Source organism: Bos indicus x Bos taurus, chromosome 5 (assembly GCF_003369695.1).
Source record: "Bos indicus x Bos taurus breed Angus x Brahman F1 hybrid chromosome 5, Bos_hybrid_MaternalHap_v2.0, whole genome shotgun sequence".
Lineage (NCBI taxonomy): Eukaryota > Metazoa > Chordata > Mammalia > Artiodactyla > Bovidae > Bos > Bos indicus x Bos taurus.
Genome location: NC_040080.1, coordinates 76,163,550 through 76,189,014, shown reverse-complemented (window position 1 = coordinate 76,189,014; position 25,465 = coordinate 76,163,550). Strand labels below are relative to the sequence as shown.

Sequence of the window (25,465 nt, the reverse complement as noted above, 5' to 3'; positions counted from 1 at the left end):
TAGCATATGCAGACTACATTTATTCAGTGCTTACTGGACACTGGGCACATCAGATACAAAAGAGCTGGGATGGGGGAGGTAAAAATTTAATATACATGTTAATTTTACGACTAATTCTAACTACTAGGGGAAGTACAAAATTTGTATAAGTTATACTTTATAATGAAATTTCAATGCCTGTCAAAAGGATAAGCTATACATACAATGCAATAAAAATGTTTTAAAATTGTGCTTAACATCACAGAACTACTCCAAAATGGGTTGGTAAAATACCTATACACCATTCATTCTTATTATACACATATATTTCACATTAAAGATTGCTGGTAAAGTACAAATACTTTGACCCCATTGCTGAAAAATCTATGGTCGACAACTATATACAAACTTCCTCTTAGAAACACATGGCATCTGTAGTCCATCTCTCCTTTAAAGCCCACCTTATTTTCAGCTTAGCTTACTATCAAGTTGTCTTCAGAACTGTTTATATTTCTTTTGTCTGATCATCTTCTTCCAATTTCCTGATTTCATTTTTTAAACAATTTATGGTTTCACGACTTGCTTTTAATCTCTCTTTAAGCTCTGCAATTTCAAAGCTTGTTTTTTTTTTTGCAGCTTCTAATTTTTCTCTGGTTTTCACTTCAAGTTCTGCAACTAAAGAAAACAGACTGTTACTAATTTATTCCATTTTTCTCATATGTCCGAGATATGTCACAGAGTAATAAACGTGACATTCCGTTAAGGTCAATGTTTCCATGATGAAATGCAAACAACTTAAGATATGTAACTTTAAACACAGAAGGGTGGGTGAGAAAGTTTGAACTCTCAAGAGAGGATCTAAGATGTTTTCTATCACAAAGAATAAAATTCGGGCCACTAGTATTTTAATTCACACTTAAGATTTTAAGACATAATGTCCTTGTTTTTCTCTATTTACATATTAATCTGGAAATTAGGGAGTATATAGTCCAAGAGACTTCCAACTAATAAAATTTCACTAAAAAGAGGATTCTTAAGTTTATGTGTAGGTAAAAGTTACATAAACAAAATCACACTGGTAAACCTGTTTCTTTTTTCAAAACAGAGTAGTAACTATCTAGGCTTGAATTCTAGCTCTACTAATTGTACCACTCTGAATAAGCTATTGTTTTAATCTCCATGCTCATTTCCTCATTTCTAAAATACAGATTATAATTGCAAACACCTGAGATATTATTTGCTTAAAAGATTTAAAATGAATATCATTTGGCACATAAAAACATATTAAGTACTATTATAACAGAGGAACATTAAATATTTAAAACATTCTAGCTGGCTATGTAACAAATAACTAAAGAAAAATATCATTACTGCAAAATAGACTATATTTAAATATTCCACTTGGATAGTGTAGTACCATGTTTATAGAGAAAAAAATGTCTACTATCACCCAACATTTCCACCTTGTAGACATTTCAGGTAATTGCTGCTGATGACTGTTAAGGCACAGTTGTACTTTTGTTAATGTAAAATGATCACTAGTTGGAAGCAGTATGGATTGAAGGAAAAAAAAGTAAAACCCTTTAAAATCAGAAAGACTTGAGTTCAAATACACCTTTTGTCCCTTACTAGCTGAATGCTGATCTCTCACTTAATTTCTTCTTTCTATATAATATAGTTAAAACTTTGTATTTCACAGAGGATTTAGGATTAAGTAATACATGTAAAAAGCATCCAGCATGTTAAAACACATGTGTTCTTATTTTGCCCACTGCTGGTGACTTTCTTTTTGTGATACATTTTGTAACAGAGCTAAACTTTTACATTGCCAAAACAATCCACATTTTTCTTTGTAATTTTCCATTGCTTTTATTTTTAAAATTATTTTTGAAAATAGGTGGTACATACACCCGATACAAAATTAAAAGGTGGAAAATCGTGTGATAAATTCCTGTAAATAGTAATTGGTAGGTTGAAGAATAACTGTGCTTGTAATTTTGGAAGAATGCCAAGTGACTTTCAGAGGTTCTATTATTAATTTATAATCTCATTAGCATAGTATGTCTGTTTCCCTACTGCATCAACTTTTTGGTCTTAAATAATCTGGAAGGTTAAAAATTATATTTCAGAATAGTTTTAATTTGCACTTCTATTACTTCTGAGATTGATAATCTTTTAATATGGTTAGGGGATATTTCTCCCTTTCTTTCTATGAATTGCCTATTTATCCTTTCCCTTGACTGGCCCCTGCCTTTTAAAAAATTGAGGTATAATTGACATACAACATATGAGTTTCAGGTGTACAACATATGAGTCAATACTTGTATATACTGCATAATGATCAACACAGTAGGTCTGAAGTTAACATCTGTTATCGTATATACAAAAAAGATCTTGACGACCCAGATAATCATGATGGTGTGATGACTCACAAAGAGCCAGACATCCTGGAATGTGAAGTCAAGTGGGCCTTAGAAAGCATCACTATGAACAAAGCTAGTGGAGATGATGGAATTCCAGTGGAGCTATTTCAAATCCTGAAAGATGATGCTGTGAAAGTGCTGCACTCAATATGCCAGCAAATTTGGAAAACTCAGCAGTGGCCACAGGACTGGAAAAGGTCAGCTTTCATTCCAATCCCAAAGAAAGGCAATCCCAAAGAATGCTCAAACTACCACACAATTGCACTCATCTCACACACTATCAAAGTAATGCTCAAAATTCTCCAAGCCAGGCTTCAGCAATATGTGAACCGTGAACTTCCTGATGTTCAAGCTGGTTTTAGAAAAGGCAGAGGAACCAGAGATCAAATTGCCAACATCCGCTGGATCATCGAAAAAAAGCAAGAGTTCCAGTTTTAAAAACATCTATTCTGCTTTTTTCTCCTTTGACTGTGTGGATCACAATACACTGTGGAAAATTCTGAAAGACATGGGAATACCAGACCACCTGACCTGCAGCTTGAGAAACCTATACGCAGGTCAGGAAGCAACAGTTAGAACTGGACATGGAACAACAGACTGGTTCCAAATAGGAAAAGGAGTACATCAAGGCTGTATATTGTCACCCTGCTTATTTAACTTATATGCAGAATACATCATGAGAAGCGCTGGGCTGGATGAAGCACAAGCTGGAATCAAGACTGCTGGGAGAAATATCAATAACCTCAGATATGCAGATGACATCACCCTTATGGCCAAAAGTGAAGATGAGCCTCTTGATGAAAGTGAAAGAGGAGAGTGAAAAAGTTGGCTTAAAGCTCAACATTCAGAAAACGAAGATCATGGCATCTGGTCCCATCACTTCATGGGAAATAGATGGGGAAACAGTGGAAACAGTGTCAGACTTTATTTTTTTGGGCTCCAAAATCACTGCAGATGGTGACCACAGCCATGAAATTAAAAGACGCTCACTCCTTGGAAGAAAAGCTATGATCAACATAGATAGCATATTGAAAAGCAGAGACATTACTTTGTCAACAAAGGTCCGTCTAGTCAAGGCTATGGTTTTTCCAGTGGTCATGTTTGGATGTGAGAGTTGGACTATAAAGAAAGCTGAGCGTTGAAGAATTGATGCTTTTGAACTGTGGTGTTGGAGAAGACTCTTGAGAGTCCCTTGGACTGCAAGGAGATCCAACCAGTCCATTCTGAAGGAGATCAGCCCTGGGTGTTCGTTGGAAGGCCTGATGCTAAAGCTGAAACTCCAACATTTTGGCCACCTGATGCAAAGAAATGACTCATTTGAAAAGACCCTGATGCTGGGAAAGATTGAGGGCAGAAGGAGAAGGGGAAGACAGAGGAAGAGATGGCTGGATGGCATCACCGACTCAGTTGACATGGGTTTGGGTGGACTCTGGGAGTTGGTGATGGACAGGGAGGCCTGGTGTGCTGCAGTTCATGGGGTCTCGGGGAGTCGGACACGACTGAGCGACTGAACTGAACTGAACCATATATAGTTATGAATTTTTTTCTTGTAAGGACAAATTTTAAAATCTACTCTCAGCAACTCTCAAACATGCAATATAATATTATTAACTATAGTCACTATCCTGTAAATCATATCACCTCTTATTTATAACTAGAAGTTTGCACCTTTTTGGCCACGCCTGCCACAACCCCAACCTCTGGCAACCACTAATCTGTTCTCTGTTATTTTTGAGCTTTTGTTTTTAAGCGTCTACACATAAATAAGATTACACTGTATTTGTTTTTTTCTGATTCATTTCACTTAGCATAATGCCCTTGTGGTCCATCCATGTTGATACAAATGGAAAGATTTCTTTTTAATGGCTGAATATTATTCCATTATGTTTGTGTGTGCATGTGTACATATGTATGTATGTATGTGTGTGTATAAAAAACACTTCTTTATCCAGTCGTCTATTGATGGACACTTACGTTGTTTTCCTATCTTGGTTATTGTAAATAATGCTGAAATGAACCAGAGAAGGCAATGTCAACCCACTCCAGTACTCTTGCCTGGAGAATCCCATGGACCTAGAAGCCTGGTGGGCTGCAGTCCATGGGGTTGCTAGGAGTCAGACATGACTGAGCGACTTCACTTTCACTTTTCACTTTCATTCATTGGAGAAGGAAATGGCAACCCACTCCAGTATTCTTGCCTGGAGAATCCCAAGGATGGTGGAGCCTGGTGGGGTGCCGTCTCTGGGGTCACAGAGAGTCAGACACAACTGCAGTGACTTAGCAGCAGCAGCAGCAGCTGTAATGAAAATGGGGTGTATATTATCTTTTCAAGTTAGTGTTTTTGTTTTCCTTCAGAGCCATATCCAGGAGTGGAATTGATGGATCATATGGTAGTTCTACTTTTATTTTTTTGACAAAACTCCACACTGTTTTCCATAGTGGCTACACCAGTCAACATTGAGTAATGGTTTTCTTTTCTCCACATCCTTGCCAACACTTGTTATTTCTAGTCTTCTTGATATCAGCCATTCTGCTGCTGCTGCTAAGTCGTTTCAGTCATGTTCAACTCTGTGTGACCCCACAGACGGCAGCCCACCAGGCTCCCCCGTCCCTGGGATTCTCCAGGCAAGAACACTGGAGTGGGTTGCCATTTCCTTCTCCAATGCATGAAAGTGAAAAGTGAAAGTGAAGTCGCTCAGTGGTGTCTGACTCTTCTCGACCCCATGGACTGCAGCCTACCAGGCTCCTCCGTCCATGGATTTTCCAGGCAAGAGTACTGGAGTGGGGTGCCAGTGTCTTCTCCGATCAGCCATTCTAACAGGCATCAAATAATACTTTGTGGTTTTGATTTGCATTTCCCGGATGATAAGTGATATTGAACGTATTTTTGATATCTGTTAGCCATCTGCATGTCTTCTTTGAAAAAATATCTATTTAGCTCTTCTGTCCAGTTTTAACTGAATTGTATGCTTTGTTTGGTCATTGAGCTGTATGAGTTCTGTATATATTTTGGAAATTAACTCTTTATCAGATACATGATTTGCAAATATTTTCTCCCATTCAGTAGGTTTCCTTTTAATTTTGTGGTTGGTTTCTTTTGCTCTGAAGCTTTTTAATTACTGGTTATTGGCCTTTTAAAATGATGTGCAGGAGCTCTTTATATACAAAAGAAACAAGTCATCTGTAATAGAAGTACAATATTTCTTTTCATGGCTTGTCTTTAGACTTGGTTGACAATGCAGAAATTTTTACCCCCTTGCTCCCCTTCTCTCTTCATATCAATTAAAAGACATACACAGAGTGAAAGCAAGCTTTCCTGGTGGCTCAATGGTAAAGGCTCTGTCTGCAATGCAGCAGATGTAAGACAGGTAGGTTCAATCCCTGGACTGGGAAGATCCCTTCGAGAAGGAAATGGCAATCCACTCCAATATTCTTGCCTGTGAAATCCCATGGACTTCTGAGCTTCCCTGGTGGCTCAGACGGCAAAGAATCTGCCTGCAATGAGGGAGATCTGGGTTCTATCCCTGTGTTGGGAAGATCCTCTGGGGAGGGCATGGCAATTCACTCTAGTATTCCTGTCTAGAGAACCCGTGTGGACAGAAAAACCTGGTGGGCTAGTCCATGGGACTGCAAAGAATCAGACACAACTGAAGTGACTGAGCACATACATGGATTTCCAGAGAAGCCTGGCGGGCTAAAGTCCATGGAACCACAAAGAGTTGGACACGACCGAGCGACTAAACAACAGCAGAGTAAAAGGCACATTGACAGAGGCTGGGACACAGACGTAGGAAATAGACAAGAAAGAAAATGCATTACAGTGTCATGAGGTAATTAGGGAGCTATAAAGCAGACAGGATTCATTAACAAGGGGAAAGAGTACGTGTGTGTGTGTGTGTGTGTGTGTGTGTGTGTGTGTGTGTGTGTGTGTGTGTGTGTGTGTGTGTGTGTGTGTGTGTATCAAGGAATGCTTCTTGGCAGAAGTAAAATCTGAACTGAGTTTTAAAGAATAAAATAAGAATTAGATGAAGTGGGATACAGCAGGCTTTGGAAACAGTACAGAAAGATTTGGGAAACAACAAGGACTTTATGACAGTAACAGGTAGTTTTAAATCTAGTCAGGAAGACTTAATTTAACTCATCTGTTAGAGGACAGCATTCATTATAGATATAGATCTTTGTTCTTTGATTTAGTCACCATACTGTATTTGTGACAAATCGTAAAACTGCCAAGGGTACCATATATTGGAGAAATGGGTTAATTAATGAGGAGATCCTAGAAGAAAACATTTAAAAACTTGTTTTAGCCTGTTCTAGTTTTCTGCTTCCTATATATTAAATGTTTACACATACATTTAAGATATACATGTGCATATATGTGTGTCCGTGTGTGTATGTATGTATGTACACGTGTGCGTATGTATGTACGTGTGTGTGTGTGTTCAGTCGTGTCCAACTCTTTGAAATTCCATGGGCTATAGCATATATAAATATATATAAAATTTCTATTTTAAATTCCAAATGAAGCCTCAATTTACAGTAAACTAATCCAAAGAAGAATTATTAGTTTTGCAAAGCAAATGTAATGCACCAGTTAGAAGCACAGGCTTTTTACAAAGAGAAACAACTTATTGGTTAACAGCACAGACTCCGTGTGGGTTTAAATCCTGGCTCTGCTGAGTGATTTGGGGCAAGATCAAAACTCTCTATGCAAAATGGGGTTAACAGTAGTACCTCTCTCTGAGGGCTATCAAGGGAATTCCTAAGGTCTTCCTTTGTGGCTCAGCTGGTAAAGAATCTGCTTGCAATGGAGGAGACCTGGATTCAATCCCTAGGTTGGGAAGATCCCCTGGAGAAGGGAAAGGCTACCCACTCCATTATTCTGGCCTGGAGAATTGCATGGACTATATAGTCCATGAGGTTGCAGAGTCAGACATGACTGAGCAACTTTCACTTCACTTTAGAAATGTAAAGCACTTATCTAGTACATGTAAGCTCTATTAAGTATCCAATATCAGTTTAGTCATTCCTTGTAGAAGCAACTTCTATTAAAAGCTAGACCATTAGTGCTTAAGTCAATTTCTGCAGGTTTCAGTTCAGTTCAGTTGCTTAGTCGTGTCCAAGTCTTTGCGACCCCATGAGTCGTAGCACACCAGGCCTCCCTGTCCATCACCAACTCCCAGAGTTCACCCAGACTCACATCCATTGAGTCAGTGATGCCATCCAGCCATCTCATCCTCTGTCGTCCCCTTCTCCTCCTGTCCCCAATCCCTCCCAGCATCAGAGTCTTTTCCAATGAGTCAACTCTTCGCAAATATATTTATAAACTTTTAATGTGCTTTATAATGAGCAACCTCTATCCTATTACTCTTATCTACAATGCTTTTAGACCCTAAGTTCTGAGGACTGCCTAGGAGACTGGGCTGTACCACTAACTCATATTAATTGGGCAAGTTTCTTACCAATGTGTGCCTCAGTTTCCTTTTCTAAACGGATTACCTAAAAAAGTTATTATAGATATAAATGAGCTTATACATGTACAGATTAGAAAAGTATAAATGGTAAGTACTCAACAAATCTGATATTATTACCAAATATTGAGTATAATGTTCTCAAACTGGTAAAAGTGCATCTATCTTTTTTTACACCTTTGATTAATATTACCAAATTGCTTTCCTAAAAGGCCTATTCACATAAACAATTCATGAGAACAGTGTTCACCACATCCTTACTAGGTACAACTATGATAGATTTCTTTTGCATATTTGATACAAATATAGCCATCCATTATTACTGGTTTGCATTTTAAAAATTACTAGCAGGGTCAAATATTTTACTTTTTATTTACTAACCATCTTTCTTCTGTCTGTCCACTCCGTTGTCCATTTATAATCTGAAGTTTAAAACTATATTCTATTTTTATTTTAGAGTTTTACAGCTTTTAATCCTTTGTCATATTTTCCAAAAATCTATTTTTTGTTTTTTTGCCCTTTTGAAATGCATAAGTTACATATCTTTTGCAAAAAAATCTTTTTGTCTTTCAATGTAATTTCTTCTAACACTTCAAATTTACAAAGTCTTCCATAGCCAGGATAGACAGTCATTTCTCTAATTTTTTAAACAGGTTAATTGATATAAAAAAAAATTTAGGGACTTCCTTGGTGGTCCAATTGTTAAGACTCTGCACTTCCAATACAAGGGGCACGGGTGTGATCCTTGCTTGGCCATATGCATATGGTATGGAAAAAAAACTCAAAAAACAATTAACTACCATTAATTAAAATGGAATTGATTAAGTGCCATGAAGCAATGATCTAAATTAAGTTTTCTTCTCAAAAGTTATCAACTGTGCCAATACCATTTACAGAATTATCTTTTTATTCCTTATAGACTTGATGCTGTTAAGAAAATAACCTCAAGATAGGTGAAAAGACAGCCTTCAGAATGGGAGAAAATAATAGCAAATGAAGCAACTGACAAACAACTAATCTCAAAAATATACAAGCAACTCCTGCAGCTCAATTCCAGAAAAATAAATGACCCAATCAAAAAATGGGCCAAAGAACTAAATAGACATTTCTCCAAAGAAGACATACAGATGGCTAACAAACACATGAAAAGATGCTCAACATCACTCATTATGAGAGAAATGCAAATCAAAACCACAATGAGGTACCATTTCACGCCAGTCAGAATGGCTGCTATCCAAAAGTCTACAAGCAATAAATGCTGGAGAGGGTGTGAAGAAAAGGGAACCCTCCTACACTGTTGGTGGGAATGCAAACTAGTACAGCCACTATGGAGAAGAGTGTGGAGATTCCTTAAAAAACTGGAAATAGAACTGCCTTATGACCCAGCAATCCCACTACTGGGCATACACACCAAGGAAACCAGAATTGAAAGAGACACATGTACCCCAATGTTCATCACAGCACTGTTTGTAATAGCCAGGACATGGAAGCAACCTAGATGTCCATCAGCAGATGAATGGATAAGAAAGCTGTGGTACATATACACAATGGAGTATTATTCAGCCATTAAAAAGAATACATTTGAATCAGTTCTGATGAGGTGGATGAAACTGGAGCCTATAATACAGAGTGAAGGCAGAAAGAAAAACACCAATACACTATACTAACACATATATATGGAATTTAGAAAGATGGTAACAATAACCCTGTATGCGAGACAGCAAAAGAGACACAGATGTATAGAACAGTCTTTTGGACTCTGTGGAAGAGGGAGAGGGTGGGATGATTTGGGAAAATGGCACTGAAACATGTATAATATCATATATGAAACGAATCGCCAGTCCAGGTTCGATGCAGGATACAGGATGCTTGGGGCTGGTGCACTGGGATGACCCAGAGGGATGGTACGGGGAGGGAGGTGGGAGGGGTTTCAGGATGGGGAACACGTGTACACCTGTGGTGGATTCATGTTGATGTATGGCAAAACCAATACAATATTGTAATTAGCCTCCAATTAAAATAAATAAATTTGTATTTAAAAAAAAAGAAAATAACCTCAAGATAATACAAAAAGTGCAGTTTACTAATAAAAACTGCCCAAGGTTGGGGCTTCCCTGGTGGCCCAGTGGTTAATTCAGCTGCCGATGCAGGGGACACATGTAGACCCCTAGTATGGGAAGAGTCCACATGCAGTGGGGCAACTAAGCACATGCTCCACAGCTACTGAGGCTGTGCTCTACAGCCTCTGCTCCCCAACAAGAGAAGTCACTGCAATGGGAAGTCCATGCACTGCAATGAAAAGTAACCTCCACTTGCTGGAATTAGAGAAGGACTTCCTGCAGCAACAAAGACCCAGTGCAGCCAAAAATAAATTTGAAACATGGACCAAGGAGTCTAACATGTGCGCGAGTCAGGGGCTCTGCACAAAAGCCAGGCGTGCAGGGAGATGGGGGTTGGAGTGGATCATGCCTGGGGGGTTTCAGGGCACGCCAGTTGGCGAAGCAAGCGTTCAGGGTGAGCGGTGATAATGTCAGCCACCCACCCACCTTGAAAAAATAAACTAAATAAATTAAAAAAAGAAACTTTCCAAGGTTATAAAGCTCCACATATAAGCTTTAATATAGCAAAAGTAGTTTGTGGAAAAGTCTTTTTATAAAACACATTTGTTTTTACCGTTACACACATATGAATTAATGATATTAGTCTTGTTGAAAACACGGAAATGCAGGCACTTGAATTTTAAAAGAGAATTTTCCTCTATGAATATGAAATGGGAGAAAGATTTATAATGAAGAGAAAATGACCATTAACAAATTAAAACAGCATATTACTGTGCTTTTTACCTTTTCGAAGTGATCATATACATTTCTGTTTTATGTTCACAAAAAAGTAGGCCATATTTTCAGATGTAGAAAATGAAGCATAAATCCTTTTAATGAGTGTGATTTGAAATTTTAAATGACTGCTGCTGCTGCTGCTGCTGCTGCTGCTGCTAAGTCGCTTCAGTCGTGTCCGACTCTGCGACCCCATAGACGGCAGCCCAGGCTTCCCCGTCTCTGGGATTCTCCAGGCAAGAACACTGGAGTGGGTTGCCATAACGACTACCAAGTGGCAATTTTAATCAGTATTCAGATCATTTAACTCCCAGTCATGGGTTTCATGAAAACACAAACAAAACACTCCTATAACCATTAATGGTTAAACAGCCATCTCTTTCCCCAGCACTGGATCACTTCTTTCAGCCTACACCTACACTTACTGGTCTACTTCCCCCGGAAAACACTGGCCTCTGGACCCCAAATCCTGCTGTTCCTACTGCTTCAAGAGCTACTTTCCCTTTACAGGTCAAACTCTAAGACAGGCTTATCCATAGCACCTGTCTCCAGTGTCTCATCTCATTCTCTCTGGATCCACTTCAACTGATGTTCTGTCCTTACTATTCTCCTTCAACTGCCCCGCTGAGGTCCGTGAAAAGGAATTTCACGTTGCCATCGCCTATTTCTTGGCTCTTATCTTACTTGGTGTATAAGAGGTACACAGCTAACAACTACTTCCTGATGAACCTTCTTCACTTGGCTCTAGGGTATTATGTGCACCTAGCTTTACTCCCTCCACACTCATGTTTATCTTTTTTTTTTTAACTAATTTCCTTAGCCGTTCATCTCCTTAATCTCTAAATTTTGGGAAAGCCTAGGGCTCAGTCCTTGAACCTCTGTTTATCTTCACTTACCCTATTGATGATACCATATGGCCTCACAATTTATAAATCCACCTATATGCCCAGACCCTTCCTTGAATACCAGACTTTGAGTACAATTCCCTTCTCAACATCTCCACTTAAATGTCTTACAGGCATTTCACACCCATCATGTCCAAACTTACTCCTAATCGTTCCCCTCAAAGCTGCCCCTCCCAGACTTCCTATCTCTATGAAAAGCAACAATAATTTTTTGTTTGTTTGTTTCCTTCTTTGGGCTCCAAACCTTAAGAGTCATGCTTTGTATTAACACACCTCCTTCTCTCACATCTTACTAAACCATCAGCAATCCTATTGTATGTATCTTTAAAACAGAACCTCCATTGCTGTCCCATTGGTACTACTCACAACTCTATCACATCTGGACAATTGCAACAACCTCCTAACTACTCTGCTTCTACTCTTTCTGCTTTATAGTCTACACTCAACATAGCAACCAGGGTGATTGACCTTTTGTAAATGTTACTCTTATAATGTCACTCTGCTGCTCAAAACCCACAAAAAAACTTCACATCTCCTTCCGTTTAAAAATCTAAAGTCCTTATAAGTTACCCCTAAGACCCTGTTTGACCTGGTCCTCTATTAACTTACTTCTTTGGCCTCGTCTCCCACTCCGTGTTCCCTCTACTCCAGTCACACTGGCTTTTCTGTTGTTCCTTGGATACGCCAAGCCTGCTCTTACCTCAGGGCTCCTGCCCTTGCTGCCTCTCTACACATAACATCCCTCCCTCATGCAGCTGCATGGCTCATTTCCCCACTCCTTTTGTTATTTGCTCGAATGCCACAATTTCAGGAAGCATTCTCTGACCTGATACTTAAAACTCTAACAATCTCCTTGCACCAGAAGCACTCCCTCACCTGCTCTAGGTTTCTCCATGCCATCCAATCACTACCTAATGTTTTATTGTTCTATTTATTGAATATTTCTCTTCCTTCCACTAGAATGTAAGCTCCATGAGGATAGGGCTTTTGTCTGGTTTAGACACTGCTTTATCTTCTGAACCTAGAACAATGCTTGGCATAGTACAGATGCTCAATATATATTGGAAACAAATAAATGAAAGATCAAAGGAACACCTGAATAAATGTCAACATGGGGTTGGTAAACAGGTTTCATCTTGAATGACAAATGCAAATGATTGATACAGCTGCATGAAATGCTGTGTAGAGAGAAAGAGACGCTAACCACAGTACACTAAAGTATAATGTTCTGCAAGGTTCTTCACACCAATCGTTAGCAAAGACTAGTACATACAGAAAATGATTGAGTGATAGGTTAAGCGAGATTAATGACAAGCTACACTTAAATGGAATTAGTGAATAAAAGACAAACAATATTTCAGAGTGTGTGAGCAGCTGTCTTTTACCTTTTTGAAAGTTGGCCTATTCTGAGAACTATTTAAAACATCCTTCTTATTTGTTCTTTAGTAATACATATTTTGTTTCCTCCTAAAAATTTTACCTATACATAATAAAAAAATTTAATAGTCACTTATCATACAATCCTTTCACCATCACTGAATACATTTTTCAGTTCAGTTCAATCGCTCAGTGTGTCCAACTCTTTGTGACCCCATGAATCGCAGCACGCCAGGCCTCCCTGTCCATCACCAACTCCCAGAGTTCACCCAAACTCACGTCCATCGAGTTGGTGATGCCATCTAGCCATCTCATCCTCTGTCATCCCCTTCTCCTCCTGCCCCCAATCCCTCCCAGCATCAGAGTCTTTTCCAATGAGTCAACTCTTCGCATGAGGTGGCCAAAGTACTGGAGTTTCAGCTTTAGCATCATTCCTTCCAAAGTATTATCACTCAAGATTAATTATAAACTCATGGCACTTACATTCTGTTTCATGCTTATAGGCTCCTAAGGTAAGCTGACGAGATGTTGTCAATAATTGTTGCATCATTGCTGTTGGGTCTTGAAATATCTAATGGGACAGAATGGAAAAAAAAAGCCCTGTAACTTCAAAATCTACAAATTGAAAATGCTTTAAAAACTCTCATTATAAAATCTTACCATTTCATCATAAAACTCTGAAACCACTGTTTTTTTCCCCAGCATTGCATTGGTGTCTGACTGAAACAGCTTTAATAAATGATACAGTGTTACCTGTGAAACAAAAACAGATACGACATCCGTGGATGGTTTTTATCATCATCATGTGAGATTATCCTTTCTCTAACTGATTTACAGTTACAGAAATAACTACTAAAGTAAAGCAGTAAACCTATCAAATTCAGGATCCTGTCACAACTACAACTTACAGTGGCAGATCATCCAAACTCTGACTGTACTTTTATTTTCCTATTAGGTATTAACATCTATCCATTATCTATTCAATATGTATGCTACAAAGAGGGTAAGTAAAGACTGGCTACAAACCATTCCAGAGAGTGACTATATATAAAAACAATACAAGATACAGCTATGCAAATTAAACTGGGAAATCACTAAGACAAAAAGTCTTTTACTTATACATATGAAATTTGCTTAACTGTGACAGATAAGGTTTACAAATTCACTGTGAAGAAAAAAGATTTGATTTCAAAAGGAACGATCAATACTAAAATACTCAAGTTTTAGAGGACAAGTTAATTTCTCTGGTGTAATATTAATTATAAGATTATAACATAAGTAGCATAATAAACGAAAAGTTAGCCACTGATAATTCACTTCGGCAAGAGCAACCTCTCTTCAAAATACTTGGAAACATATAATAAGACATCAATGGAAAAGCTTTGCAGCACAAGGTATGATTATTTGAACAAAACAAATTCTAGCAGGTAAAACATCAAGGGTTCATGCTGAAGTTGGAGAAGCAACTGAGAGGACTTGAAGAATTTTCCCAAAAAGTCAGCTAAAATCATCATAAAAAGCAGGCATCATATTTAAAGATAATTTGACAATTTCTAGGATGACAGAAAGCAGATGAGACTACAACAATAAATAAACCATAATAGGGAAATCCATAACCAAAAAACTTAGGGAAGAAAACTACATCAGAGGTGAGAGACGGTGGCCCCAGTGGAGCCCAAGAGAGACTGGAAGCTCAAAGATGGCAGGTGTAGAAATCAAGAATGCTTTGGGTGGCTGGGTTGGTTAATCTTCCTTCTTCTCCTTTTACTTACAGACAAGATAGCATATCCTCCTGTGGATCCTAGAATTCTTCACCCAATCAATCAAGTATGAAGTAAAAATAAAGATATTTTTAGAGAGCATTTACTCTGAAAATTTATTTCTTAAGCATCCTTTCTGAAGAAATTCCTCCAGCAAAATGAAAAAAAGAAAGAAATATGAAGATAAAGGATCATGTGTCATCCTCAGGAGCTGGGAGGCACTATCTAAAATTGAAAAATCCAAACTTAGGGATTTAAATACATCAGATACAAGGGAGTTAATTCCTAGAGGAACTGAAAACAGTAACTGTCATTTTCCTGAAGAAGGGGTCAGAAATGGGGTAACTTCTATGTTATGGGGTTAAATTATATCCCCCCAAAGATAGTGAAGAATCTATACTTATCCTCAGTACCTGTGAATGTGACCATATTTGCAAACAGAGTCTTCGTAGATGTATCAAGTTAAGATGAAGTCACAGTGGGGGGCGGGGGGCGCCCCCTAGCCCAATATGACTGATATCCTCATAAAAAGGGAAGAGACGCAGAGATGGGGAGGGAGAGACAGCCATGTGACAGTGGAGGCAGAGACTGGAGTTATGCTGCCACAGCCAAGGAACGCCTGGGGCTACCACAAATTAGAGGAGGCAAGAAAAGATCCTCCCCTAGAGGCTTTGGAGAGAGCATGGCCAACACTTTCAAACTGGACTTCTAGTCTCCAGAACCAAGAGAATAAACGGTTGTTTTCACCCATTCAGTTTGTGATACTGTTATGGCAGCCATAGAAACCTAATACAGGAAGCTTGCACATTTTATTTTTTAATCTTTTTAAAAACTATATATTATGTGTTTTATAATTTGAGCAGTATTGAAAACTACATCATAAAACTGTCCTTTCCCAAACTTATTCAGATTTTGCAAGGCATTCATGCAGATACCACGGAGAAGGCGATGGCACCCCACTCCAGTACTCTTGCCTGGAAAATCCCATGGACGGAGGAGCCTGGTAGGCTGCAGTCCATGGTGTTGTGAAGAGTCGGATATGACTGAGCGACTTCACTTTTCACTTTCATGCATTGGAGAAGGAAATGGCAACCCACTCCAGTGTTCTTGCCTGGAGAATCCCAGGGACGGGGGAACCTGGTGGGCTGCTGTCTATGGGGTCACACAGAGTCGGGCACGACTGAAGCAACTTAGCAGCATGCAGATACAGACAATGAAAAATTTCAAGACATATGTCTCTAATTAACACTGATGCTTGAAGATTCTTAGAGCAATGAAAATGCCTATACCTGCTGGCAATATTTCTAGGAATAAAACTCCAATATTAGTATTTTACTTTTACAAACAATCATTCCTTTTACATAGTGGCTTGACCTGTAATAGCTTACCAGATAATGGAAGCAAATCACAAGTTACCCATGTCTTTCTTTTATAATTTAAATAAATCTTCATATGACTTATTTTCTATAAGAGTCAACTGAAAAACTATAATAGTTTCATTACACTGAAAGAACACGAGAATAGTTTGGAGTGGATAATATTCAGGTTCATGTAGATCTACATGAAAACCTATCAATACATCAATCACTGCAGAAGTGCAAAAGAATGTATTACCTTCCCTTCCCAAGAGTAGACTTTGAGGACTGTCTCATAATGAGGTTACATGATATAATGATTTCTTTCAGAGATGTATTTTCCAAGGAGGGACAGGGAGGTGAGATGGGGGAGACAGATGAGGCGGCAGACAGGTAAAGCAGCACATTTTCAAAATAAAATGAATTCAAAGCAACCTTACAAAGTTAACAAGAACCTCAGCTCTAATAACATTAACAATTTCTCCCTCTCCCCTATCTCAGTATCTGCCATATTCTGTGCTCTATATTCCCAAATAGACTATTTTGATCAAGGATAGGTAGTGTCTGATCTTTGTATCCTGCCCTCTGAGAAGTATCTTGCAAATATATTTAATAATTTTTTGCCAAATAGAGCATCTGTGAGAGTATCTCAGAAAGACAAGACTGGTAGGAGATGCCAAAACATTACCACATGGAAGATATTTAACTAACCATTTAGATGGCTCTTCAGGAGAAAAATAAAAACAAACTAATCTATGAATAGTTATCAGGAAAAAGTTCAAGGAAGCTTAATTTAAAGTAGAACTTTCTGAAAACCAGAACTTCTCCAAATCTGAACAGGATGTTTCACTTCATGATGGAAGCTAGTCTTCTTTTCTTACTATGCTGGAGGGGCTAAAGGAAACTTCTCTGGAGTGGTCTACGTCAACTGGTCCTAAATCTTACTGTGCATCAAAATTACCTGGGGGTGCTGGCCTCTCTCCAAACCTATGGATCACCATCCAGAGAATGGGGACTAGGTGTCTGAACTTCTAAAAAAATACCTCAGGCACTTCTGGCATAGTTAGTTAGGAACTAATTCTATCACTGGCCCAGGTGCTATTCAACTCCTTTACAAGCACAGTTTTACAAATGTAATCAGATAATTAAAGTGTAAATGTTTGGTGCTGAAGGAATGAACTCAATCTGTCAAGAAGAAAATTGATGATGATGAATGTTAAAACCCTGAAAGTGGAGTTAAACACTGACCATACAAATGTGCAATGAAATAGCCTGAGTTGTAACTCTTTGTGTTTAACAATACAACAGGCTTAGTGGTTTTAGTCAAAAGAGTAAAGGAAAGAGTATGACATCTGAATGCAAATATACAGGTTCAAAAACTAGCTCTACCACAATTAACTGTATTTTTGAGCACAAGACTTTATCTCTGAGCCTTAGTATCCTCATCTCTAAAAAAAAGGATCTCACCAACCTCACCAAGTTGCTGAGGGCTAAAAGTGAAAACTTTTGGGACTTTTTACATTAGCTAGCAACAATCGGAAGAAGAGAGCAAATGATGAAAAAGTCAGTAGTTATAATAAGGAATCTTGAATAAGATAAAGCTGCTAGTACTGATGACAGTATGAAAAGTAAAAAGGCATTCTAGGGTTTTTAACTAAAAAAACTGGACACTCCCATTTCAGAGACTGTATGGACTCAATTTGTTTATTACTAATAACCAAAAAATACTAATGAATTTTAGACATTTTTTTGCTGTAGTAATCATATAATTTCCATGATTTCTTTCAAATAACTGTTTGTATTGTATTCCTTCTTTTTATACTTAGAAAATAAAAGATTTTTGAAAGGCACTTTAAAAAAGAAAAACATTAATGCATGGCAAGATATAGCAAGACAAAAACTTATATAAACTATACCTGAATAAAAAAACGTCAACATACAGCTTGTATATGTTGTCTAATGTACTATTACATTTTCACAATTACTAAAAAAAATCCATTTTATATCTACAAAGAGTAACATTACTCACAGGTCTTTCATTAGGATCAATGAAAAATATTTTGATGATTATTTCAAATTCACCCCATCCTGTTTCAGTAATCTCATATGGAGGCTTAGTAACAACTAAAAGAAAGAAAAAAGAAAACAATTAGGAATTTTAAATTGCTGATACAGTTCCCTAGTTCTTTTATATTTTGTATGTTATGAATCACAGAACTACTGTACCTCTTAAAGGATTGCCATAGCTTTCATGTAATTTAAATTGGATTTTCTTCACATATGCTGACATATCCTAAAACAGAGAATTAATTAGTTCTGCCATCTACATATAAAAATTAGGAGGGAAATATATTGAACATATGTACTAATTTTATAGACAAGAAATGCCTAAGAAATATGAATTACAACCTGGAGGTTTGTTTTTTATTTTAAACAAAGGAAGCTTGTGCCAGATTCTTTCATAATTCATCATATATATAAATATATATGTCTCTATTCACTTGTGTTGCAAATCTTATGTTTATGTACCTCTGAGTATTGTTTGATATATCTCTGCTGACAACATCCAAAATCGATTCTGATTTTTCCATAAAAACAAATACATTTTTCCATGTGGTAGTAGAATGTATCATTACTTCATTTTATTGCTTAATAATATTTCACTGTATGAATACACCATATTTTATTTATTCACTTATCAGTTTGGAGACATTTGGGCAATTATGAATAATGTCACTGAATATTTACACACAAGTTTTTGTGTGGACTTTCAAAGTTTTTTGTCTTTTAATTTTGTTTAATACATGATAGTATAAATGCTGAAGAAGAAACATTATCAAGCTTAATTGGTTTCACCATTTTAATTCAGTCTTTTGGTGAAATATACCAAGAAAAGATACATAGAAATCAAAGGTCAACTAGAATCTTCTTTGCCCTTGAAATTAAGATAACTTTGGGTGGCATTACTACTTGCTGTGCTGTATTTTGCTCAATTTCAGCTCCAGCAGCCTACATTCAACTAGTCACCTTTAAATTGTGGCTGCACTGAGTTCTATGTGGGCGTCCCTGGTGGCGCTAGTGGTAAAGAACCTGCCTGCCAGTGCAGGAGATAAGAGATGTGGGTTCGATCCTTATGCGGAAGATCCCCTGGAGAAGGACATGGCGACCCACTCTGGTATTCTTGCCTGAAGAATCCCACAGACAGAGGAGCCTGGACAGCTACAGTCCATAGGGCTGCAAAGAGTCGGACACGACAGAATCAAGTTAGCATGCACGCACTGAGCTGAGTCACTATAAACGGTCCTACATGGCAGTTTAATGTGTGGCATATTGTGTTTTGTTTACTTCTAAATTGGTCATCTCTTAATTTATTAAACATGACTGAACACAGTGTGGGGTTACATGGGAAGACTACCCTTAAAACTGACTCTATAAAGTTATTTTGAATAGTTACTAGATTACTTCACAAAATGTGCCCTCTCCTTGATAAAGTATAAGTCCAAAATTCTTCTCGATTACATGTGGTAAAAATATTTGAAGCAGGATATCTTTATCATTATCAAGCTATGAATCTATCCTGTGGTTTTTGGCACCATTTTCAACTTTTCAGAAGTTAACATCTCTTCATGATGCCTCTAAATGCTTTTTCAGATGTTTCCAGATGGTAACAAATGATTACAATGATAATATAAATTCTCACTTGCGTTATTGCTTCCACTATATTGGATCAGTAACAGCTGACATACAGAATGAAGGGTTTTAAACAGAGGAATATTTATTCATTCAGTACCTACTGAATACCTACTATGTAGTGACTACATTCCAGGCATTAGAGATTCAGCCACAAAACCAAACTACCAGCAGCCAGATTATGTAGCAGTTTTGTCTTTCACCTTCTCTGATTATCAAATTACAACTTAAATTTGTCATTCCTGAAACATGTGATTATACACTAGGCTACCTTAAGAGGTGGTGATTAGAAGACATACTATGTATACTATGTTTACAGGACAGTTCTTGCTACCATTGTTGTTATTTAATCGCTAAGTTGTGTCCAGCTCTTTTGCGACCCTACAGACCACAGCCTGCCAGGCTCCTCTATCCATGGGCTTTCCTAGGCAAGAATACTGGAGTGGGTTGCCAATTCCTTCCCACGGAATCTTCCTGACCCAGGGACTGAACCCACCTCCTCTGCATTAGCAGGTGAATTCTTAACCACTGAGCCAGCAGGGAAGCTCATAACTTAATTTTAATTAGAAAACAGTTTTGGAAAACTGAGTTCTACTAACAAGTATACAAAGATGACAGCTCTTACTTTATTCTTTCAACTTTTGGGGTAACATTCTACAATGGGCAATTTTTTTTACCTTTTTTTTAAAAAAAACTTTTTATTCTCTACTGCAGTAAAGCTGACTAGCAATACTATGACAGTTTCAGGTGAACAGTGAAAGGACTCAGCCATACATATACATGTACCCATTCTCCTCAAACTCCCCTCCCAATAACATTCAGCAGAGTTCCATGCACTACACAGTAGGACCCTGGTTATCCTACAATGGGAAAATTTTATTATCAGTTACTATAAAATGATAGTACAATTTATCTTCAAGCAAAACAAACCATAGCTTCAAAAAGGTTTTAGGAAAAATAAATATTTACCTCATTTCTATATGGTTTTACATATACTGTCCACTGATGGGTGTGCCCATCTTCTTCTCTTTTCTTTCCAAAATATCGAGCAACATTACCATAAACTATTGGTTTAACGATAGTAACACCCTAAAAGAAAAACAATTTCAACATAAATTAATGTATCATTACCCAAATAAACAGAAGGAAAGCTTTGAAAGCCTGATTAAAGAAATGGCAGGCAGCCTAACAACCTAGGTTTGCATATACCATGGATTTCCCTTAAAAATCAATTCCAGACAATTAGCCTCATCTGGTCCCATCACTTCATGGGAAATAGATGGGGAAATAGTGGAAACAGTGTCAGACTTTATTTTTCTGGGCTCCAAAATCACTGCAGATGGTGACTGCAGGCATGAAATTAAAAGACACTTACTCCTTGGAAGGAAAGTTATGACCAACCTAGATAGCACATTACTTTGCCAACAAAGGTTCGTCTAGTCAAGGCTATGGTTTTTCCTGTGGTCATGTATGGATGTGAGAGTTGGACTGTGAAGAAAGCTGAGAACCGAAGAATTGATGCTTTTGAACTGTGGTGTTGGAGAAGACTCTTCAGAGTCCCTTGGACTGCAAAGAGATCCAACCAGTCCATTCTGAAGGAGATCAGCCCTGGGATTTCTTTGGAAGGAATCATGCTAAAGCTGAAACTCCAGTACTTTGGCCACCTCATGCGAAGAGTTGACTCATTGGAAAAGACTTTGATGCTGGGAGGGATTGGGGGCAGGAGGAGAAGGGGACAACAGAGGATGGATGGCTGGATGGCATCACGGACTCAATGGACTTGAGTCTGAGTGAACTCCGGGAGTTGGTGATGGACAGGGAGGCCTGGTGTGCTGTAATTCGTGGGGTCTCAAAGAGTCAGACAGGACTGAGTGACTGAATTGAACTGAACTAAACATCACAGTAATTACAATGTTCCCACTTTGAAAACATCTATTTAATTCATATTACTTTGAGACTTTCTATTTTTGCTTTTTTTTTAATAAAGAAACAGAAAAGTTTCTTTATTTACAAACTTTAAAGAACAACCAGCAATTAATAGTCACTAACTTTGATTGTCATCACCTGATGGTAATGTCCTTATTAATCAGCTTACAGCAGGGTTTTCCAAAGCACAGTACAACAATTAAAGGCAGTTTGGAAGAGAATTTTTTGGTAGAATAAGGGAAGCATTTTCTTTTTATTACTTGTGCTTAATCTATATTAGAAAAACCAAAACTACAACTAGCAATTCAAATCACAATTTCAAGAATAATGCTTAGGAAGGGACTTTAAAAATTAGATTTAAACAAACAAGTTAAATATTACATTTGAATTCAGATAATGGCAGAGGCACTTGGAGGACTCAAGCTTGATAAACACTTGACTGATGGCATGTTTGCTACATTTGTGCACAGTTCTGTGATACATGTACATGTTTCTGCGCACATCTTAGAACTATAAAGGCAGATTCTGATGAAAAGGAGAGAGAAAAAAATTTCAGGAGAAAATGCTGAATGTTGCACATGAATTTGAGACTAACTGTTGAATAGTAGGAATGTACCTGAAGGTCAAGACCAAGATATATCATATGTAAAAAGTGTTGGGCCAATGTAATCAAGAAGTAATAAGAAGAGGAAGAGCGCTGAACAAATAGAAAACCTTTTTCTTTCGTTTTTTTTTTTCAAACTTGTTATTCTGTATTGTATAGCCGATTAACAATGTTGTGATAGTTTCAGGTGAACAGCAAAGGGACTCAGCCATACATACACATATATCCATTCTCCCCCAAACTCCCCTCCTATGCAGGCTGCAAAAGTGGCACCTGCTATACAGTAGGTTGGTCATAAAGAGAAAGACTTCATTGTGACTAGGTAATCCTCAAATAAATTCAATACCTATTAGCCTAAAATTAATTCAGAAGGCAAGCAGTTTGTATGGGAATTAAAAAAAACTCACAGCAAGTGCACTTTTGGGGCACACAAAGATAGGGCCTCACCTTTAAGGACTGAACGAATAAACACAAAGGAGCACTGACAAGGTGAGTAGGTAACAGATTCCACAGCGCCAGTGCTGACAGGAACTTGTAGAGTTCTTAAAATATTTAAAGGGCTTTCATTTGCCAGTGGACTTTCTACTAGGATGAAATTTATCTAAATTGGAAAAAGGTGCTTACAAGATCAGGTGATAATCAGCAAGGAGAAGAAACAAGTCCCTAATTTTAAGTTTTAAATGACTAACTCACATCCATTTTTGGTGGAAAAGCATTTGAGGACTACAAGTCTAATCTCCTTACTTCATTTTGGACTTAAAAAGACTTTTAGAACCTAACATGATTACAAATTGAGAAAGCTCTGTAAGTTCTCTGAAAGCTAATTTTATAATCCTCTTTTCTGTTTTCTCTTTTTTCCCTTATTTTTTATTATTATTTTTCAATCTTTTTATAATCCTCCTTTCTGTAGTACTTTCTTATCATTCCAAAATCTGGCCCCAAAGCAGAGAGAAAATATGTTTATGAAACTCCTGCTACTATAAATTTTACCTGGCCATCTCTTTCCCCTTCCATTTAATTTCAGTAGCTTTTGAAACTTTCAAAGAGCTCTCACATTATAAGAAACATTAAAGCACTGTGTATGACAACTGCATATACAGCATAAATTTATATGAACAATATGATATGGAGAAGGATTCTTAAAACCTAGAGCAACTAGATTGGTGCAAAAATTGGGTGGTTTCTTTTTGAAAAAATTTTTCTTTCTGTGGTAAATAAAAATCTGAAGGGGGTAAAAACCAATGTTATATCAGGAACCAGCCAGTCATGACATAAAAAGTTAATGTGCCAGGTAACACATTAAAGTGGGAGGGAAATTTGTCACGGTGTCAAACATCATGTTAAGCTCGATTATAACTTTAATTACCAACTAAGAAACTAACGTACTTAATGTTGCCTATGTGCCAGGCATCTTCTTTGCTTGATTAATTAGTATCCTGGCCGTAGCCTTGAAGCTTTATGAACACTACTAACTTGGGGAAGTCTTCGGAACTTTTCTATCCGCCAGCTCTATCGTTATCACACTTGTAAATACTGGGAGTAACATTGCTTTTTAAGGCTGCAATAGGGGCTGAGAGAATCCGATAAAGCATTCACCCACGTGCTTCCTTAGCACGGAATCGGCTGTTGTTATCCCACAATAGGTGGGTGCCCCCCCGACCCCGATTTACAGGTGACCTGGGTTGGCAGCGGATGAACACCAAGCCAGGATCTGCCAGCCCTCCAAGTGGCTTCTTCCTTGGCGACGACGTCCATCTCTCCCCCAGGCACCAAGGATTATGTCAGTTTATTTTGGCTGGGATGGAAGGAAGGGGGTTACACCTGAAGTTGGGGCCCAATGAAACCACGATTTTCCCTTTGGGGCTCTGAGTCGCCGTCCTCCTAAAAACCCCGGTTTCAGCCTGAGGCAAGAAGGAGCGAGAGGGAACAAGCTGACCCTCCCCAGGCCGCGCTAGAAAGAGCCGGGACTAGAAAGATAGTCCGTGAGGGGAGGCACCGGCCGCGCACTGACCTTCACTCTCCCGCCGGAGTCAGGCCCAAATTCGGCCATTCTCTTGAACATATTGTCTTACGGTAGAAGCCGCCGCCGCCAGGGAAAGAGACCGGGGCCGGCGGGCTCGCCGCTCCCTCAGAGACCCCACTCCTCCCGCGCGGGCCCAGGAGGAGGGTTTCTAGTGGAAGGAGGACGAGTCAGCGGGACTCCGGTCGCCTAGGAAGCGCCAACTCCTCGCCGCTGACGGCGTCCCGGAAACCCATTCAGCTCCGCTCTCGGTGAAGTCGGATCTGGAGTGGGCGCAGCGGCGACGTTGTGCGCAGGCGCGACAAGCTCTCTTACACTGCGCACGCGCAGGGCCGTTGCTGTGGGGTGTCGCTGGACCAATCCCTGTTGCCAGTGTCAGAGGAAGCCGGGAATTTCCAGTCAACATGTCGCCGGCCCAGACCACTTGGCTTCGCAATGACAGAAAAACTGGCTGTTGGAGGTGATATATTGCCATCGCCAAAGCATTACAGTTCTGAAATTATGTTCATGAAATCTCGTCTACTCACCACTTTTCTTTGCGTTCAACTAGCCGTCTCAGGGGAGAAGGCAATGGCACCCCACTCCAATGGTACTCTTGCTTGGAAAATCCCATGGACGGAGGAGCCTGGTGGGCTGCAGTCCATGGGGTCGCTAAGAGTCGGACACAACTCAGCGACTTCACTTTCACTTTTCACTTTCATGCATTGGAGAAGGAAATGGCAACCCACTCCAGTGTTCTTGCCTGGAGAATCCAGGGACCGGGGAGCCTGGTGGGCTGCCGTCTATGGGGTCGCACAGAGTCGGACGCGACTGAAGCGACTTGGCAGCAGCAGCAAGCGTCTCAGGGGACGACAGAGGATGAGATGGTTGGATGGCATCACCGACTCAATGGATATCAGTTTGAGTAAACTCCAGGAGTTGGTGATGGACAGGGAGGCCTGGCGTGCTGCAGTTCTTGGGGTCGCAAAGAGTCGGACACGACTGAGCGACTGAACTGAGCAGTCTCAGACTTCCATGGTTGCATCGATAATTTATTTTTTATTATATTTTATTTATTATTTATTTAAATTTATTTATTTTTATTGTTTATTATAATTTATTTACTGCCTTCTTCATCTCTT

The 25,465-nt window shown here is 38.7% G+C and overlaps 1 protein-coding gene across 1 annotated transcript; it reads right to left on the bottom strand.

Moving 5' to 3' along the window:
- YEATS4 (YEATS domain containing 4) lies at positions 1-24,648 on the bottom strand. The gene is made up of 7 exons (XM_027542522.1): positions 24,336-24,648; positions 20,764-20,883; positions 18,331-18,397; positions 18,134-18,228; positions 13,650-13,742; positions 13,473-13,560; positions 1-654 (listed from the first exon to the last, which is right to left on the bottom strand). The coding sequence occupies exons 1-7, from the start codon at positions 24,384-24,386 to the stop codon at positions 485-487; spliced, it is 684 nt and encodes a 227-aa protein (XP_027398323.1). The 5' UTR covers positions 24,387-24,648; the 3' UTR covers positions 1-484.
- Between the last annotated feature and the right edge of the window lie 817 nt (positions 24,649-25,465).

Bases quoted from the DNA above. Each gene is read 5' to 3' on its own strand.
- YEATS4 (XM_027542522.1), bottom strand. From the start codon at position 24,386: ATGTTCAAGAGAATGGCCGAATTTGGGCCTGACTCCGGCGGGAGAGTG. The intron at 18,398-20,763 runs GTAAATATTTAT...TCTCTGTTTTAG, and splicing joins TAAAACCATATAGAAATGAG to GATATGTCAGCATATGTGAA. The intron at 13,561-13,649 runs GTAAGATTTTAT...CTGTCCCATTAG, and splicing joins CAGAGTTTTATGATGAAATG to ATATTTCAAGACCCAACAGC.